This window comes from Canis aureus, chromosome 17 (assembly GCF_053574225.1).
Source record: "Canis aureus isolate CA01 chromosome 17, VMU_Caureus_v.1.0, whole genome shotgun sequence".
Classification (NCBI taxonomy): Eukaryota; Metazoa; Chordata; class Mammalia; order Carnivora; family Canidae; genus Canis; species Canis aureus.
Window position 1 is genome coordinate 57,664,696 of NC_135627.1, and position 19,228 is coordinate 57,683,923.

General features: G+C 35.7%; 1 protein-coding gene across 1 annotated transcript in view; it reads right to left on the reverse strand.

The window, feature by feature from the left end:
* LOC144288159 (uncharacterized) overlaps positions 1 to 19,228 on the reverse strand; it is a 208,967-nt gene that overhangs the window by 35,667 nt on the left and 154,072 nt on the right. Inside the window, exon 5 of the mRNA XM_077855862.1 lies at positions 13,933 to 14,027. Within this exon, the coding sequence (XP_077711988.1) occupies positions 13,959 to 14,027 (69 nt within the window). The 3' untranslated portion in view covers positions 13,933 to 13,958. The remainder of the gene's footprint in view (positions 1 to 13,932; positions 14,028 to 19,228) is intronic.

The following is a 19,228-nucleotide window of genomic DNA, read 5'->3' on the forward strand; positions in this document are numbered from 1 at the left end:
GGTACAGCCCCTCTGGAAAACAGTGTGGAGGTTCCTCAAAGAGTTAAAAATAGAAATACCCTACAACTCAGCAATTACACTACTAGGGATTTATCCAAGGAATACAAACACAATGATTAAAGGGACACATGCACCCCGATGTTTATAGCAGTAATGTCCCCAATAGGCAAAATATGGAAAGAGCCCAGATGTCCATCGACAGATGAATGAATAAAGACCTGGTGTATGTGTATGTATATATTTTTAAACACACACACACACAAACATACACACACACACAAATACACACTGGATTATTACTCAGCCATCAAAAATAATCAAATCTTACCATTTGGAATGACATGGATGAAACAAGAGGGTATTAGAATAAGCAAAAAAGTTAGAGAAAGACAAATTTCATAAGATTTTACTCATTTGTGGAATTTAAGAAACAAAACAGGGGAAGCAAAATAAGACAATTGAAAATTAAAATAAGACAAAATGAGAGAGGGAGACAAACCATAAGAGACTCTTAACTATAGGAAACAAACTGAGGGTTGCCGGAGGAGTGGTGGGAGGAGGATGGTGTAACAGACTGTAAGAGAAACAATGAAGAGTATTGCCGAATGATAAAGAAAGAAATCCAAAAAGAGCATGAAACAACTGTAAGTCCACCCAACACCAGGGCTCCTAAATACATAAAATAAATGTTAACAGATATAAAGAGAGAAACTGATGGTAATACAATAATAGTAGGGGACATTAACACCCTACTTTCATCAGTGGGTAGGTCATCCCAATAGAAAATCAACAAGGAAAGAGTGTTTTTGAATGATACATTGGACCAGATGGTCATAACAGATGTATATAGAACATTCCATCTGGAAACAACAGAATACACATTCTTTTCAATTGTACACTTTCCAGAAAAGATCACATGGTAGACCACAAAACAAACCTAAATAAATTTTTGCAGATTTAAATTATACCATGCATTTATTCTGATCGCAATGGTATGAAACTTGAAATCAAACACAAGAAAAAAAGAAAGAACATGAACACTTGGTGACTAAATAACATAATACTATATAACTTGTATGTCAATGGAGAAATCAAAAAGGAAGTTTAAAAATACACTGAGATGGATAAAAATGAAAATACAGTGGACCAAAATCTTTGTGATGAGGCAATAGCAGTTCTTAGAGAGAAATATACAGTAATCCAGGCCTACCTCAAGACACAAGAAAAAGCTCAGATAAACAATCTATTCTTATACCTATAATAACTTGCAAAAGAAGAGCAAACAAGTCTCAAGACTCCAAGATGAGTAGGAAGAAAGAAATAATAAAAGATTAGTGCAGAAATAAATGACACAGAGACTAAAAAATAGAAAACAACAATTAGGCCAAGAATTGATTCTTTGAAAAATAAATGAAATTAACAAACCCTTAGCCAGACTCATTAAGAAAAAAAAGAGAAAGGACCTAAATAAAATAAACAAAATCAGAAATAAGAGAGGAGAAGTAGCAACTGACACCACGGAAATACAATAATTATAAGAGAATACTATGGAAATTTTATGCCAAAAAATTGGACAACCTAGAAGAAATGGATAAATTCCTAGAAACATATAGTCTTCCAAAATTGAATCAGGAAAAAATAGAAGTCTTAACAGGCCAATACTACCAACATAATTGAATCAGTAATTTAAAAAAAAAAAAAAAAAAAAAAAACAACTTCCAACAAACAAACATCCAGGACAAGACAGCTTCACAGGTGACTTTTGCCAAACATTTAAAGAGTTAATACCTATTCTCCTCAAACTGTTCCACAAAAACTGAAGAAGGAAAGCTTCCAAAGACATTCTACAAAACCAGTATTACCCTGATACAAACACAAAGACATCACAAAAAAACAAAAAACAAAAAACCTAGGCCAATATCCCTAATAAGATAGATGAAAAACTCAACGCAGTGTTATCAAACTGCATTCAAAAATACACTAAAAGGATATTCATCATGATCAAGTGGGTTTATTTCAGAGATACAAGAATGGTTGAATATTTACATATCAAAGTGATACGAAACAGTAACAAAGTGAAGGACGAAAATCATATCATCTCAATAGATGTAGAAAAAGCAGTTAATAAAATTCAAATCTGTTCATGAAAAAACAAAGTGGATATAAAGGAAACATTCATTAACATAATAAGGGCCACATATATAAAAACCCACGGCTAGCATCTTACTCAATAGTAAGAAACTGAGAGCTTTTCCTTTGAGATCAGGAATAGAATAAAGATGTCCACTCACCACTATGCAAGATAACACTGCAAGTCCTAGTCACAGCACCAGACAAGAAAAAGAAAGAAAAGCAATCTGTGTTGGTAAAGAAGTTAATCTGTAGCTATTTGCAGATGGCATGATACTATATATAGGAAATCCTAAAAACTCCACCAATAAACTACTAGAAGTAATAAATGAATTCAATAAAATTGCAGGATACAAAATTAACATATGGAAATCAGTAGTGTTTCTTTTACACTGTTAATGAAGTAGCAGAAAGATAAATTAAGAAAACAATTATATTTACAATTATGCCAAAAAGAATAAAAATACCTAGGAATAAACTTAACCAATGGGATAAAGGCCTATGCTCCAAAACCTATAAAATGTGGATAGAGACACAAGCAGGCTCCATGCAGGGAGCCTGATGTAGGACTGGATCCCAGGATAAGCACTAAGCGGGGCACTTGATGTGATGAGCACTGGGTGTTATGCTCTATGTTGGCAAATTGAACACCAATAAAAAGAAATTTAAAAAAATAATTAAAAAATAAAATAAAATGTAGATATAAGGAAGTGAAGATAAACAAACAAATGGAAAGATATTCAATGCTCATAGAGTAGAAGAATTGATATTGATGTCCATACTAACCAAAGTCATCTACAGATTTAATGTAATGCCTATTAAAATACCCACAACATTTTTCACAGAACTAGAACAAATAATCCTAAAACTTGTATGAACCACAAAAGACTCCAAAGAGCAAAGCAATCATGAGAATGAAGGACAAAGCTGGAGGCATCACAAGTCCAGATATCAAGATATACTACAAAGCTGTAGTAATCAAAGTAGTATGGCCCTGGTACAAAAAGAGACACATAGTTCAATAGAACACTAGAATAGAGAGAACAGAGATAAACCCATGCTTCTATGGTTAATCTATGACAGACAAAGGAAGATTATACAACAGGGAAAAGATAATCTCTTCAAAAAATGGCACTGGGAAAAAAAATGGCACTGGGGAAACTTCATAAGAACATTATAAAAGAATGAAACTGGGCTACTTTTTAATACCATATATCAAAAACCCCTCAAAATGAATTAAGCACCTAATGTGAGACTGGAAACCATAAAAATTATCCCAGAAGACAACACAGGCATTATTTTTTCTGATATCAGCTGAGTGACATTTTTCTAGATATGTCTTCTAAGGTCAGAGAAACAAAAGCAAAAATAAACAATTGGAACTACATCAAAATAAAAAACTTAAAAAAAAACAAAATAAAAAAATTTTGCACAACAAACAAAAAATCAACAAAATAAAAAGGCAGGCTTTACCAATGAGAACAATATTTGCAAATGATAATATTTGATGAAGGATTAATATCTCAAATACGTAAAGAACTCACAGAATTCAACAACAACAAAATCAAATTTTAAAAAGCTCAGAGGACCATTTTTCAAAAGAACACAGACATTTTTCCAAAAAGAAAATGAAAAGATGCCTAAAATCACCAATAATCAGAGAAATTCAAATCAAAACCATAATAAGATATCATCTCATACCTGTTAGAATGGCTAAAATTAAGAAGAAGAAGAAGAAAAAAAACACAAATAATAAGTATTGTTAAGAATGTGGAGAACAGGGCAGCCTGGGTGGCCCAGCAGCTTAGCGTCACCTTCAGCCCAGGGCATGATCCTGGAGACCCTGGATGGAGTCCCGCGTCGGGCTCCCTGCATGGAACCTGCTTCTCCCTCTGTCTGTGTCTCTGCCTCTCTCTCTGTGTCTCTCATGAATAAATAAAATCTTTTTTAAAAAAAGCCCTTCTTTAAAAAAAAAAAAAGGAATGTGGAGAACAGGAGACCTCATTCACTGTTGGTGGGAATTTAAAATGGTACAAGTCTTGGTGGAAAACAGTATGGAGGTTCCTCAATAAGTTAAAAATAGAAATATGCTCCAATAGTTCCAATGCTGGGTATTTACCCAAAGAAAACAATGAACCCTAGAGAGGTGCATGCATATTTTCTTCAAAAAGATATGAAGTGCCTATCAAATAAAGATATGAAAGCATTGTTGACAATAGCTAAGATATGGCAGTGACCTGGGTGTCCATTGGTAGACAAATGGAGAAGAAAGATGTGGAACACACACACACACACACACACACACACACACAGGAATATAACGCAGCCATAAAAAAGGATGAGATCTTGCCATTTGCAACGTGGATGAAACTAGAGAGTATTGCACTAAGTGAAATAAGCCAGCCTGAAAAAGACAAATACCATACGATTTCTCTCATGTGGAATCAAACAAACAAACAAAAAAAGAATGAACGAGAGCAGAATCAGACATATAGATGGAAGACAACAACCTGATGGTTGCCAGAGAGAAGGGGGACGAAGAGGCGGGTGAAGGGCAGAGGGAGATACAGGCTCCACTATGGCATGAATAAATCACAAGAATAAAAGGCATAAGGCACACAGTCAATGATGTAATACTGCTGTAGGTGACAGACACATGTAAACCTTGGCAAGCACAGCATTATGCGTGAGCTTGTTGAGTCACAACGTTGTACACCTGAAGCTAATGCAACATTGTGTTTCAACAATACTTGAAAAATTATTTAGAAACAATAAACAGAAATGCAAAGCAAAGGATCACCAGGGTAACCCAAACCCTAATGTTTTGCTCAAAAATTATATTCCAATAAAGAAAGAAAGAAGAAAGAAAGAAAGAAAAAAAAAGAAAGAAAGAAAGAAAGAAAGAAAGAAAGAAAGAAAGAAAGAAAGAAAGAAAGAAAAGAAAGAAAAGAAAAGAAAAAGAATAAAATTATATTCCTATTTCACGTTGTAATTTATTTTTCTTTTCTGAGTCAGTGACTTTTGTTTGTATTCATAGGATTGAGTGAATTTTATTCTGGAAAAAAAAATAATTACTTTGAAATTGTGTCATCATGAAATAGAAACTAAATTCCTAAGTACATCTACTGAGCTTCCTTCTTCCTCTGAATGATAATTTCCTGTGTCTCAGCTTATGTGCAGCATAATTTTGTCTGACTATTTATGTCTAGCATAATGTACAGAACTTAGAAGTTCAATAAAAATTAAAAATGCTTATAGTAATGGCTCTAAGCACCCAAATGTTAACATTTAAGTGCGATGTATGTATCTTTTCCAGTATCAGTGAGTCCGGCCTACCATCTTTTGCCCTAAATGAGTACAGCAGCCTCCCTACTAACCTCCCTACTTCTTTCCTTGCTCCCTATAATTTCTTCTCAAAACAGTAGACAGAGTGATGCTGTTAAAAACATGTATCAGATCATGCCACTCCTTAGCCCAAACTTTCCAATGGCTTCCCATTATCTTCAGAGGAAATCAAAGCAAAGGCCCTACAATAGCCCAGAGTCCTATATTATGTGACCACTCACTCCCTCTTTGCTTCCTTTCCTACTATTCTGCTTCCTTCTGCAAGTCATCTATGTCATTTCACTCCTATTTCATGGCCCAAAGCACTTTGCCCATTTCCCACATACAATCCTACCTTGTACATGGAAGCAAACATTAAAATTTTAGTGAAAAGCATTAATGCTTCTACCGAGTTAAACATTTTTTACAATGTTTTATATGATTTATATGATTTATATTTCTCCTTATGTGGGTTGTCTATTTAGTCTCTCAGGAGCTTTAGGATTTAGCCACATTTAATTCATTCTTAATTGTAACCAGAGCCCTAGCAAAGAATACCTCTAACCACAGTTCCCAGTCAATTTGAAACAGCCCTCTTTTTCCTGATTTTCTCTTTCCTTTTATATCCAGTGCAGAGATCCAACGGTGGCTTCTTTTTGTTCTCCTGCTTCTAAATAGACAATTAACATAACGCTCCCTCATAATTTCTGGGCCTCCGCTAAAAGCCCCAAGTTTCCATATTAATTTCATCATTCCCCATCTGCCACCCTCCCCTCCATCTCTAAAGCACCATCTCATCTTTGTGACCAGAGCGTTTCCCTTTGCAGGTCTACCGATCCACATCCTTTGTAAAGAGAGTTCTTGACACATATCCAAGAGTTTTTGGTACGGCAGTGACAGAGATGATGATAGGGTGCCTAACTGCCCACTCGCTCACTGGCCTTCAGTCTCTGCATCCCTTGTAAGCCTAATGTCGCTAAAGTAATACTAGAGAGAAAAAACACCGACAAATTCCCAATATAATGTGACATTTCATTTATTTTCCAAGTATTGTTCAAATGTTGTAGAAGCGCTAGCCAGGTAATAGGTAGTCAACAAATTAAATCTGAATCAAATAGGAAGTGGGACCACATATACAGTGCTCATGGGATGTATGAGATATTTTCCATGAGTCTTTAACTGAATGTCCCTAATATTTTTGTATATTCAGGTCAGAAATTAAAAATAAGAATTTTAATACTTTAAGCAAAAAAAAAAAAAAAGAAAAAATACTTTAAGCATATATTCTTCAAATATTCTGCAATGTGTCTATCTTAACTTTTGACCAATTAGCGCTATTTTGATGAACACTAAAATTGTAGTAGTTTATGTAATTAAAGCGAAAACTAGCATCTGCTTAAAAGTAGTTGCAGGAGGGAGGAATTAATTTGCTATACAAAGTGACTGCTTGGTTGCAGAGTATAAATCTTTCATTACAGTGTGCTCGGATGTCTGTAATTCAGACTTGGCTATTTTCTAAGGAAATGTTAAAGGAAAATAGAACACCCTGATCTTCACATGAGTCCTTTTTGTTCTTATGGTCCCCCATACGGTGGACGCACATGTTATCCAGGTTTCAGCCATTAGACCAAAAAGAAGATTGCATATGCTCAAAATTATCTCTTGAAAATCCTTTGCTTCCTCACTGAAGAGGTTGGAAGACACCTGGTATTGGGGGAAGGAGTTTATAAAAGAATTTCAATAAAGATTTTCACCACGTAGGGGTCCTTGCAGCCTAAAGCAGAAGCAGTATTTTAAAAAATCACTATTGTTTAAAGAATTTACACCAACCAAAGGAATACATCTTTTGGCCTCCTAAATTGTAATTTCTACTTCTTGAGTCTTTTATCCACTTGGCTGAGCAGATACTGTTGAGTTACATATGATGCAGCCCTACCATAGATTCTTTAAAAGACTTGTGAATGTATTTATATGCAATATTAATAACTTTATTATTTATTTAAACTTCTATAAAACTGCATAATGAAAAATCACAGAAAAGTCTATAATCAGTAAATGAAATGCAAGTCTGGGATCTGTAGAATCATGGCATTTTATTTCATACTTGAGTGATTTATTAAAGGTCCAACTTTCATAAAGAATATAGCATTCCTTTTCAGAAGCAGTCAGTGGAAACATTGATAGGAGCACACCAGAGGTGCTTAAACAAATATTAGTCAATGATTGACTGTGATTTATACAACTGAATATTTAAAAGCATCGAGAGTCATACCTCAGCCAAAATGTTCCATATTTCTGCATTTTTAAGGTGTGGCATTACCAAGAGGAGTGAAGTTAAGAATGTTCTCAAAATTTTTCTGACTTCTCTTGCAACAAAGATTCTGGGCTATGTCATTCCTTCTGTGATACAACTATTCACACGTTTTCTGTGTGTACAAAGAGCAACCCCATTGAAATCTGCGTAGGGTTCTGAGCAAGAAGAGCTTCCAAAATAAAACACTTTTTAGCATTGTTTGGTTTGAGAAAATAAAGATAACGAAAACCTTGACTGCTATATTTTTAATGTTACCATGCTGTATTTTCTGGTTAAGTGAGAGTTCTCTAGAGTTTGCTCACCATGATTAGCAAATGTTAATAGCAAAGTCTAGAAAAAGCATTACGTGGAATGTTTTACTTCTATCAGTTACTCCTCTAGAAATACATATGCAAATGTACAAGAGAAAGAAACACTCATCCTCAATGTATTACTTTACTTTTTGCATTGGTGAAAAAAAAACATACTTGCAATATAATTGTATTAAAAGCATTTTTCTTTGAAGATGTAATACGTTACAGAAGGTTGAGGTCATTCTGAAGTGATGTTGAAAATCAGTCCTCAATACACCAACATGGGTATACAGATTATTGGCTTAACCTTGTACTGACCCCAAAACAAACCCTGAAATATATATATATTTTTAAAAAATAGATACTAGATAACTTCTTGTTTTCCTTGAGTTTGACTCTTCTAAGCAGAAATATTTTAGAAATCTGATAAATCAAAAGTTTTGATTACTCGTAATCTGGTGTTAGAAAACACACGCACACACACCTATTATTTAAGCCAGAGGGAATGTACATTCAATCAATGAGAATAATTGGTATCACTGGATTACTTAAAAAGTTTCTCATAGTGAGGTTAGCACCTACTATGAAGACCTGGGTTCCTTCTTTTTTTTCCCCCAATCGCTGAATTCTCATAATGATTTATTTATTGGAGGCAGGCTATAGAACGAGCATTTTGCTAGATACTGTATTTATACTTGTTTTATTTTGTAATTGCAGTATCATAATCTCTATTTCATTGGTGTGAATTCTTTTTTAAACTCTAGTGTAGTTAACATACAGGGTTATATCTGTTTCAAGCATATGATATAGTGATTCAGTAATTCCATACATTACCCAGTGCTCATCAAGACAAGTATATTCTTGGGGTGACTGCATGGTTCAGTTGGTTAAGAGGCCATCTCTTGGTTTTGGCTCAGGTCATAATCTCAGGGTCCTGGGATCGAGCTCCCTGTTGGGCTCCACACTTAGCAGGGAGTTTGCTTGAGAATTCTCTCTTTCCCTCCCCTACTGCCCTTCCCCCTACTCATTGCACTCTCTAAAGTAAATCTCAATTTTAAAAAAAGATAAGGGTATTCTTAATCCTCTACGTTTATTTCATCCATCTGCCTCCCAACATCCTTTCAGGTAACCATCTGTTTGTTCTCTATAGTTAAGAGGGTTTTTGTTGGTGGTGGTGGTGGTTTGGGTTTTTTGGTTTTTTGGTTTTTTGTTTTTTGATTTTTTTTGTTGTTGTTGTTTTTGTTTTTGTTTTTGTTGTGTTTTTTTGGTTTGGCTGGTTTTTTTCCCCTTTGTTCATTTGTTTTGTTTCTTGAATTTCACATATGACTGAAACCATATAGTGCTTGTCTTTCTCAAATTAACTTATTTCACTAGCATTATACTCTCTAGATTCACCCATGTTGGTGCAAATGGCAAGATATCATTCTTTTTATGGCTAAATAATACTTAATTGTATATGTATACCAAATCTTTATCCATTCATCTATAAATGGACACTTGGGTTGCTTTCATAATTTGGCTATTATAAATAATGCTACGATAAACATAGGGGTGAATATATCCTTTAAAATTAGTGTTTTCACATTTTAAATAAATATTTAAATATTTAAATATTACATTTGTTGTAAATACCCAGTAGTGGAATTTCTGGATCATATGGTAATTGTATTTTTGAGGAACCTCCATACTGTCTTCCATAGTGACTGCTCCAGTGTGCATTCCCACTAATGCACACAAGGGTTCCCTTCTCTCTACATCCTCACCAACACTTGAGGCTTGTTTTTTTTATTTTAGCCATTCTGACAGGTGCGAGGCAATATCTCATTGGGGTTTTGATTTGCATTTTCCTGATGATGAGTGATTTTTGAGCATCTTTACATGTGTCTGTTGCACATCTGGATGTCTTTGGAGAAATGTTCACATCTGCTCATTTTCAATTGGATTATTTGTGATTTTTGGTGTTGACTTGTAGAAAATCCTTATATATATTTCAGAGACTAAACCTTTATCAGATATATTATTTGCAAATATCTTCTCTCATTTGTAAGTTGCCTTTTAGTTTTGTTGATTGTTTCCTTTGCTGTGCAGAAGCTTTTTATTTTTATGTAGTCCCAATAGCTTATTCTGGCTTTTATTTCCTTTGCCTCGGGAGACACATCTAGAAAAATGTTGCTATGGGTGATGTCAGAGAAATCACTGCTTCTCTTCTAGCATATTTACAGTTTTAGGTCTCCCATGTAGGTTCTTAGTCCATTTTTAGTTCATTTCTGAGTGTGGTATAAGAAAGTGTTCCAGTTTTATTCTTTGCATTTAGCTGTCATTTTTTCAACAACATTTGTTGAAGAGATTATCTTTCTCCCATTGCGTATCCTTGTCTACTTTGTCAAAGATTAATTTATCATATCATTGTGGGTGTATGTCTGTCTTCTCTATTCTGTTACATTGATCTATGTGTCTATGTGCAGGTACCATACTGTTCTGATTATATAGCCCTATGATATATCTTGAAATATGGGATTGTGATACCTCCAGTTTTGTTCTTTTTCAAGATTGCTTTGGGTATTGGTTCCATACAAATTTTAGGATTATTTGTTCTAGTTCTATGAAAGATGCTGTTTTTATTTTTTTTAAGATCCTATCCATTCATTCATGAGAGACACAGAGAGAAGCAGAGACACAGGCAGAGGGAAAAGCAGGCTCCCTGTGGGGACCCTGATGTGGGACTCAATCCCAGGACCCCAGGATCACGCCCTGGGCCGAAGGCAGATGCTCAACCACCGGCCACCCAGGCATCCCGATGCTGTTGTTATTTTAAAAGGAATTGCTTTGCATTAAATCTGTAGATGATTTTGAGTAGTATGGCCATTTTTTACAATATTTGTTCTTGCAACCCATGAGATAGAATATCTTTCCACTTGTTTGTGTCATCTTCAATTTCTTTTTTTTAAAAGATTTTTATTTATTTACTCATGAGAGACACACAGAGAGAGAGAGAGTCAGAGACACAGGCAGAGAGAGAAGCAGGCTTCATGCAGGGAGCCTGATGTGGGACTCAATGCCGGGACTCCAGGATTATGTCCTGGGCGGAAGGCAGGTGTTTAACCACTGAGCCACCCAGGGAAACCTTCAGTTTCCTTTATAAGCATTTTATAGTGTTCAGAGTACAGGTCTTTTTCTTCTTCCTCAATTATTCTTAGATATTTTATTCTTTTTATGTAATGTAAATGAGGTCATTTTCTTAATTTCTCTTTCTGCTCCTTCATTTTTAGTTTATACCAATGCAATGGATTTTTGTATCCTGATTTTGTATTCTGAGACCTTACTGAATTCATTCATCAGTTCCAGCAGTTTTGTTTGGGTGGAGTCTTTAGGGTTTTCTATATAGGGTGGCCTCACCTAGATTTTGGCCACACTGGGGCAGGCGCTGCTCTGTCTCCATCTCGAGGGATGGCCGCTTAGCCGGTGCAGCACACAGACCCAGGAGGGTGGGTGTGTGCACGATGAGCGTCACAGCAGCCCCGGAGGACATGTCATGCCATATGCAAATAATGGAAGTTTTACTTCTTCCTTACTAATTTGAATGCCTGTTATTTCTTTTCCTTGTCTGATTGCGGTGGCTAGGACTGGCAGGACAATGTCTAATAAAAGTAGTGAGGGTAGACATGCTTTCTTGTTCCTGATCTTAGGGGGAAAGCTCTCAGTTTTTCACCATTGAGTATGATGCTTGCTGAGGGATAGATATCGCCTATAATATATTGAGGTATGTTTCCCCTAAACTTATTTTGTTGAGGGTTTTTATCATAAATCGATGTTGTATTTTGTCAAGTGCTTTCTCTGCATCTATTGAAATCTTCATATGGTTTTTATCCTTTCTCTTATTGATATGATGTATCATGTTGACTGATTTATGAATATCAAGCCGCCCTTGTATCCCAGGGATAAATCCCACTTAATCATAGTGAATCATTTTTTTAATGTATTGTTGGATTTTGTTTACTAATATTTTGTTGAGGACTTTTGTGTCTTGTTCATCAGAGATATTGACCTTTAATTCTCTGTGTGAGTGTGTGTGTCTCTCTCTTTCTCTCCCTCTACTTCTTCCTCTCCCTCTCCCTATCTCTCTTTTTATAGTATCTTTATCTAGTTTTATTATCAGAGTAATGCTAGACTTATAGAATTAATTTGGAAACTTTCCTTCCTATTCTATTTTGGGAATAGTTTGAGGAGAATAAGTATTAAATTTTCTTTAAATGTTTGGTAGAATTCACCTGTGAAGTTGTCTGGTTGTGCCTTTTTGTTTGTTAGCCATTTTTTTGGTTAGTGATTTAATTTCATTGCTGGTCATCAGTCTATGCAAATTTTCTATTTCTTTCTGACTCAGTTTGGGGAGGCTAAATGTTTCTAGGAATTTATCCATTTCTTCAAAGTTGTCTGATTTGTTTGCATATATCTTTTATAATAATCTCTTGCAATCCTTTGTATTTCCGCAGTTTCAGTTGTTATTTCTCCTCTTTCATTCTGATTTTGAGACCTCCTTTTTTTTAATGAGTCTGGTTAGTTTTTCAATTTTGCTAATCTTTCAAAAAAATCAGCTTCTGGTTTCTTTGATCTGTTCTCTTGATTTTTAGTCTCTATTTCATTTATTATTTTCTCTAATATTTATTATTTCCTTTCTTCTACTGGTTTTATTATTCTTTATCTAGCTCCTTTAGATGTAGAGTCAGGTCAAGATTTTTCTGGCTTCTGCAGATGGGGCTAACTTTCCTATTAGAATAGCTTTTGCTGCATCCTAAAGATTTGGGACAATTGTGTTTTCATTTGTCTCCAAGTATTTTTCTTATCTGATCTTTGGTTTCCTGGTTGATCCATTCATTGTTTAGTAACATGTTAGTTAACCTCCTCTCCAAATTCTTTCTTTTGGTTGATATCTGGTTTAATAGCCTTGTGGTTGGAAACAATGCATAGTATGACTTCCATCCTTTTTAGTTTGTTGGCACTTTTTTGAAGCCTGCTGTGTGATCTATTCTGGAGACTATTCCATGTACACTTGAAAATAATGTATATTTTAGGATGGGATGTTCTTAATATACTGTGAGATCCATCTGGTGCAATATGCCATTCAAAGCCTCTGTTTCCTGTCCATTGATGTAAGTGGAGTGTTAATGTTCACTACTATTAGTATATTATTATCAATTACTTTCCTTATGTTTGTTATTAGGTACTTGGATGCTCCCATGTTGGGTGCATAAATATTTACAATTGCTATATCTTCTTGTTGGATTTTTCCCTTTGTGATTATGTAGTATCTTTCTTTGTCTCTTATTATGGTCTGTTTTAAAGTCTAGTTTTCCTGATAGAAGAAGTATTGCTACCTTCATCTCCTTTACCGCCATTTGCATTATAAATGCTTTTTGATTCCTTCACTTTTAATCTGCATATGTCTAGATCTGAAATGAGTCTCCTGTAAACAGCATATAGATGAGTCTTGCTTTTTTATCCATCTGTCACCCTATGTTTTTTGACTAGAGTGTTTAGTGCATTTGTAATCAAAATAATTGTTGATGGGTATATATATTTTTATATATTTATTTTTTATTGGAGTTCAATTTGCCAACATATAGTATAACACCCAATGCTCATCCCGTCAAGTGCCTCCCTCAATGCCCATCACTTAGTCACCCCATCCCCCCACACACCTCCCCTTCCACTACCCCTTGTTCATTTCCCAAAGTTAGGAGTCTCTCATGTTTTATCACACTCTCTAATTTTTCCCACTCATTTTCTCTCCTTTCCCCTATAATCCCTTTCACTATTTTTTAATATTCCTCATATAAGTGAAACCATATAATGATTGTCCTCCCATTGACTTACTTCACTCAGCATCATACCCTCCAGATCTATTCTAGAGGAGAACACAGGCAACACCCTTTTTGAACTTGGCCACAGCAGCTTCTTGCAAGATACATCTATGAAGGCAAGGGAAACAAAAACAAAAATGAACTATTGGGACTTAATAAAGATAAAAAGCTTCTGCACAGCAAAAGAAACGGTCAACAAAACTAAAAGACAACCTATAGAATGGGGGAAGATATTGGTAAATGACATATAAGATAAAGGGCTAGTATCCAAGATCTATAAAGAACTTATAAAACTCAACACCCAAGAAACAAATAATCCAATCATGAAATGTGCAGAAGACACGCACAGAAATTTCATCAAAGAAGATATAGACATGGCCAACAACCACATGAGAAAATGCTCCGCATCACTTGCGATCAGGGAAACACAAATCAAAACCACAATGAGATCCCACCTCACACCAGTGAGAATGGGGAAAATTAACAAGGCAGGAAACCACAAATGTTCGAGAGGATGGGGAGAAAAGGGAACCCTCTCACACTGTTGGTGGGAATGTGAACTGGTGCAGCCACTCTGGAAAACTGTGTGGAGGTTCCTCAAAGAGATTGGTATGTACTTATTGTCAGTTTGATACTTGTTTAGTGGTTGGTTTTGTAGTTATTTGTTCCTTTTTTCTCTTGTCCTCATCTCTCATGGTTTGCTGGCTTTCTTTGGTAATATAGTCAGATTATTTTCATTTTTTCTATATCTAGTGCTGGTTTTTTATTTGTGGCAATTATTAGGTTTATATTGTAACATCTTATTCATATAGCAGTCTACATTAAATTGATGGTCACTTAAGCTTAAGCCCGTGTTTTACTCCTCTCCTCCTTACACATGTTTTAGGTATATGGTGTCATACTTTACATAGTTTGTGAATCCCTGGACCAATTTTTATACATATACTTAATTTTACTGCTTCCTGCTTTCTACTTTTCTTACTCCTACTTATGATCCTTCCTTTGTACTCAAAAAGTCCCCTTTAACACTTCTTGTAGAGCAGGTTTAGAGGTCATGAATTCCTTTAACTGCTTTGGGAAATTCTTTCCTCTCATTCCAGTCTGAATGATAGCCTTGTTGAAGAGAGTATTCTTGGCTGCAGATTTTCCCTTTCCGGGCTTTGAATATATCATGCCACTCTCTTCTGGCCTACTAAGTTTCTGCTGAAAACTCAGCCAATAGTTTTATGGAGTTTCCCTTCTATGTAACTGTTTTCTTTTCTCTTGCTGCTTTTTAAATTCTTTCTTATCACTACTTTTTCCATTTTGATTACTGTGTGTCTTGCTATGGGCCTCCTTGGGTTGATTTTGTTGTGGAATATCTGTGCCTTCTGGCTCTGGATTTCAATTTCTATTTCCTTCCCCAGAAGCAATAAATTTTCAGCTTTTATTTGTTCAAATAAATTGTCTACTCTTTGTTTTCTCTCTTCTTCTGGAATCCCTATAATATGAATATTATTATACTTGATTATGTTTCCTGTCTATTTTCATTTATTTTTTTCTTCTCTCCTGTTCAGCTTGATTGTTTTCTATTACTCTGTTCTCCAGGCTGCTGATCATTTTTCTGCTTTCTCTAGTCTACTATTTATTCCAGCTAGTGTACTTTTCATTTCAGTTATTGAATTTTTCATCTCTTCCTCTTATTTATGTTTTCTAGCTCTTCATTTAGGGTCTCTTGAGGTCCACCATTCAAATCCAGTGATTATGATCATCACTTTAAATTCTCTATCAGGCTTATTACTTATATCCATTTCATTTAGCTCTCTTACTACTATTTCGTCTGATTCTTTCATTTAGAACATATTTTCTGTCTCCTCTTTTTGTCTCTTTGTGTCTGTTTTTATGTGTTAGGAAAGTTATCTATAGCCCCTGCTCTTAAAAGTAGTGGCCTTATGAAGAAGAGATGCTATAGTGCCCTATATTGCAATGTCTGCTCTTCAATAGAACCTGCTGCTTAAGGAGGATCTGCTATGTGTGTTTTATGTGCCCTACTATTCTGACTAAGCCACTTCTACCTTCCGTCCAGTCACCTGCAATGACTCTCTTTGCCTGTTATGGGCAGGGTTTTGTCCCTACGGTGTTAGTGGGCCAGTGTGGGACCACTTTCGACTTGAGGTGAGTCAGACCAGGGACTTGCCAGACATGCAGTGGCACTGACCTACAGGGTGCTTTCCCTGTATTGTTTCCTTTCTTGTTGGGTGGAGCCTATAGTCAGACCAGATATCTGCCCCAATCTACTGCTGGGAGTAGTATGATTTCAATGACAGGAAGAGTGGTGGGAAGTTGTTGTAACGTATGTTCAACAACATCTAGGCTCAGACAGTCTGTGAGTCCTGAGTGCCAAATAGTTTGTGATCTGCCCTTGGCCAAAATTCCAGAAGCCAATAAGATGAGGTGCTGTGGTATGGCTTGCCACAGAGATGCTAATGGTAGGAACAGGAGGGTTATCTTCTCCCAGAGCGTGGGGGCCCAGATACAACTGAAATGGTCAATGTTGGGGATTGAATTGAATGCATCAAGAGAAAAAGGATGAGACCTTAGTCTTCATTTTGTAGCTATAAGGAGTCAGTGGTTGGGGAAACCACAGGATCAATTTTTTTGTTTTGTTTTTTAGAAATAACACCATGTAGAAGACAGATTTCCATATCTATATTGTCTTGTTCTCCATTTTTTGTTAGCTTTATTTTAATATTTTTTTCTATTGTCCTAATTCTGCAGGAAATTAGTGCTTATTTCAGTTCCACATACTGAAAGCTATTCCCATAGATGTGTTCCATAAGTTCCCAATGGTATAGCCCAGAGACTGTCATAATCTCACACATTAGACATTGTTGAGAGATACTTAATAGGAACAAGAACTAAGAAATAAACTCCATCTTCCAAAGCTCACAGCCAATACATCCTCATAATGAAGAAGGAAAAAATATACACCTCAATAATCAGCAGGAAAGAAATCACAATCTGCACTTAGCTAGGATAAAGTGTGACATTACCCTACATACAACCCCAAGGATTCATACACATTGGAGATGCTTATCTGAGCTTGCTGATGTGATAATAAGCTAGAGTTGTTTAAACTATTTTTTGCTTCCATTTTTTCTGTAAGACAATTTTCCTACTGACAGGAGAGGGCTTGGAAATTACACACACACACACACACACACACACACACAAACACTCTTCAGAAATCACCAATGTCTTTCTCACCACTGCCAAATCAAGTAAATGTTTTCCTATTCTCCCTTTACCTGACCTCATTGATCACTGTTGACCATATCTCTGCAAAGTTATCCATTCACAGGCCTCTCTTGTTTACGTCTCTAACATTTTTGAAAAATTATTACTACCTCTTATAAAGGCTTCTCTTCTTATACCGTCACCATCTTGTCCTTAGCCTTCTGTAGTTCTTGGTTTAAATTCTTCATGACTCCAACTACAGTGCTGGTTATTCCCAGAACACCATGAACACAAAGCCACATGATTTTGTTTATGCTTCCTCTTCTGTCTGGAACATCTTGCCCTTCTCATTCTTTTCTTTCTGTAGAAACCACTCCCTTTGATGTCAGGGTCAGGTGTTATCTTGGGTGTCTGTGTTTAGATATTGGCAGGCTAATCTAGGGGATCCTTAGCTGGAAGAGCTTGCCTCTGTTCCATATGGTCTCTCATGTTCCAGAAGGTTATCCCAGGCTTGTGCCCATGGTGAGAGCAAGATTCCGAAAACAAGAGTGAAAGTGCAAATGACTCCTGTAGCCATTGGTGATACATTCTATTGGCCAAAGCAAGTCACAGAGCCAGCCCAAATTAAAGGGATAGAAAAATAAACTCCACTTCTGCATGAATTATAAGGACATAAACACAAGGAGGAGATAAATTTGTAATTATTATTCCAACATACCACATTTCCACAAAAGAAGAACTAATAACTGGCTGTGTTCTCAATGGCAATATTGTTCAAACCCCAAGTGTAGTATTATCCTATTCACTTAATTGTATATGCCTATTTCCCTCTAGTTGGAGATTCTATTTAAATGCAGGAACCATGTTTTATTTATCTTTGTAACCACAATTCCTAGCACAAGTTCTGATATCTAGTAAGTGCTCAATGTGAACTTAGTAAAGGCTGATCCAGAATAAATGGATGACCTTCTCCACCTTAAGATAGCTTCCATAATTAACTGGAATTGTTTTTGCAGAGTTAATAGTGGTCAGTTTCTGGTCAACTGGAAAAACAATGTCAAAATCTTTCTTCTTAAATTCATTTTCTTATATTCCTTGAATTTTACCATCTTCGTCTTCACAACAGTATTTCTCAGATTTAAAAATTCTGAACCCCTTTCAAATAAAAAATATTCTAGTGGATTAAAATGTTGATTGTGAATTAGTGGTATTATGATCCTCAACATGCAAAAACATAACATTGGATAAAATTCTTGTAGCTCTTAAACAACCTAAAAGAAATTAAACATAATACAAAACTGATAAAATTCTAATTAACATTATTTAATGTAACAGATAATCTTGATTGCTGAAAATAAATCTGCTTATAATAAGAGGGATTGATCTATTACTGTCCAGGTTTGTTTAAGTTAGTATGCCTATAAGTAATTCCTTTTTCTATAAACTCAGGTGTACCAAAAAATCATTTTCTTCATCATTTCCATGACTCAGTTTAATTTCTTTTTTTAGCTAGCATCAGTCAAGACAATAGAAACTCAATCTCAAAGTTGATTTAGGCTTTTCCTTGCTTCCTCCAATGATTGCAGCTGTGTTCTGTGGTTCTTAGATGGCACCAAAACATGACAAAGAGGAAAAGAGATAGGGAGTTGATGGGTCAGGAAGGTAACTATCTGATATTCAAATCCTCTGTCCACATCAGTGTTTGTGGACAAGTTCATTGGTAGCATATGTGTGTCCCCAGGAAGAGTGATTACTCTTGTTTCTGTCATTTTGCTCCTTCAGTCTTTCAGCACCTTCCTCCATATATATGCCTGGCGAAAGCTCAGGAGACCCCATTGTACCATCAACCCAACTACATACTCCAGCTATACTCAACAGTCAGCATCTATGTGGGATTTTCCACCTCTATTAGACTCTACTCTGGGAGCTGACTCAGATGCCTTCTACTCTGGGGTCTCCCAAATATATATAAAGGTTTTCTACCTCCTGCCTGTTCTATGAATTAGGATGCAAGATAAAGCCCAAGTAGGATAGGATTCCTCTAGCATCTCTGCTGTAAGTAGTATGGACATAAATAATTTGTTAGGAAACTT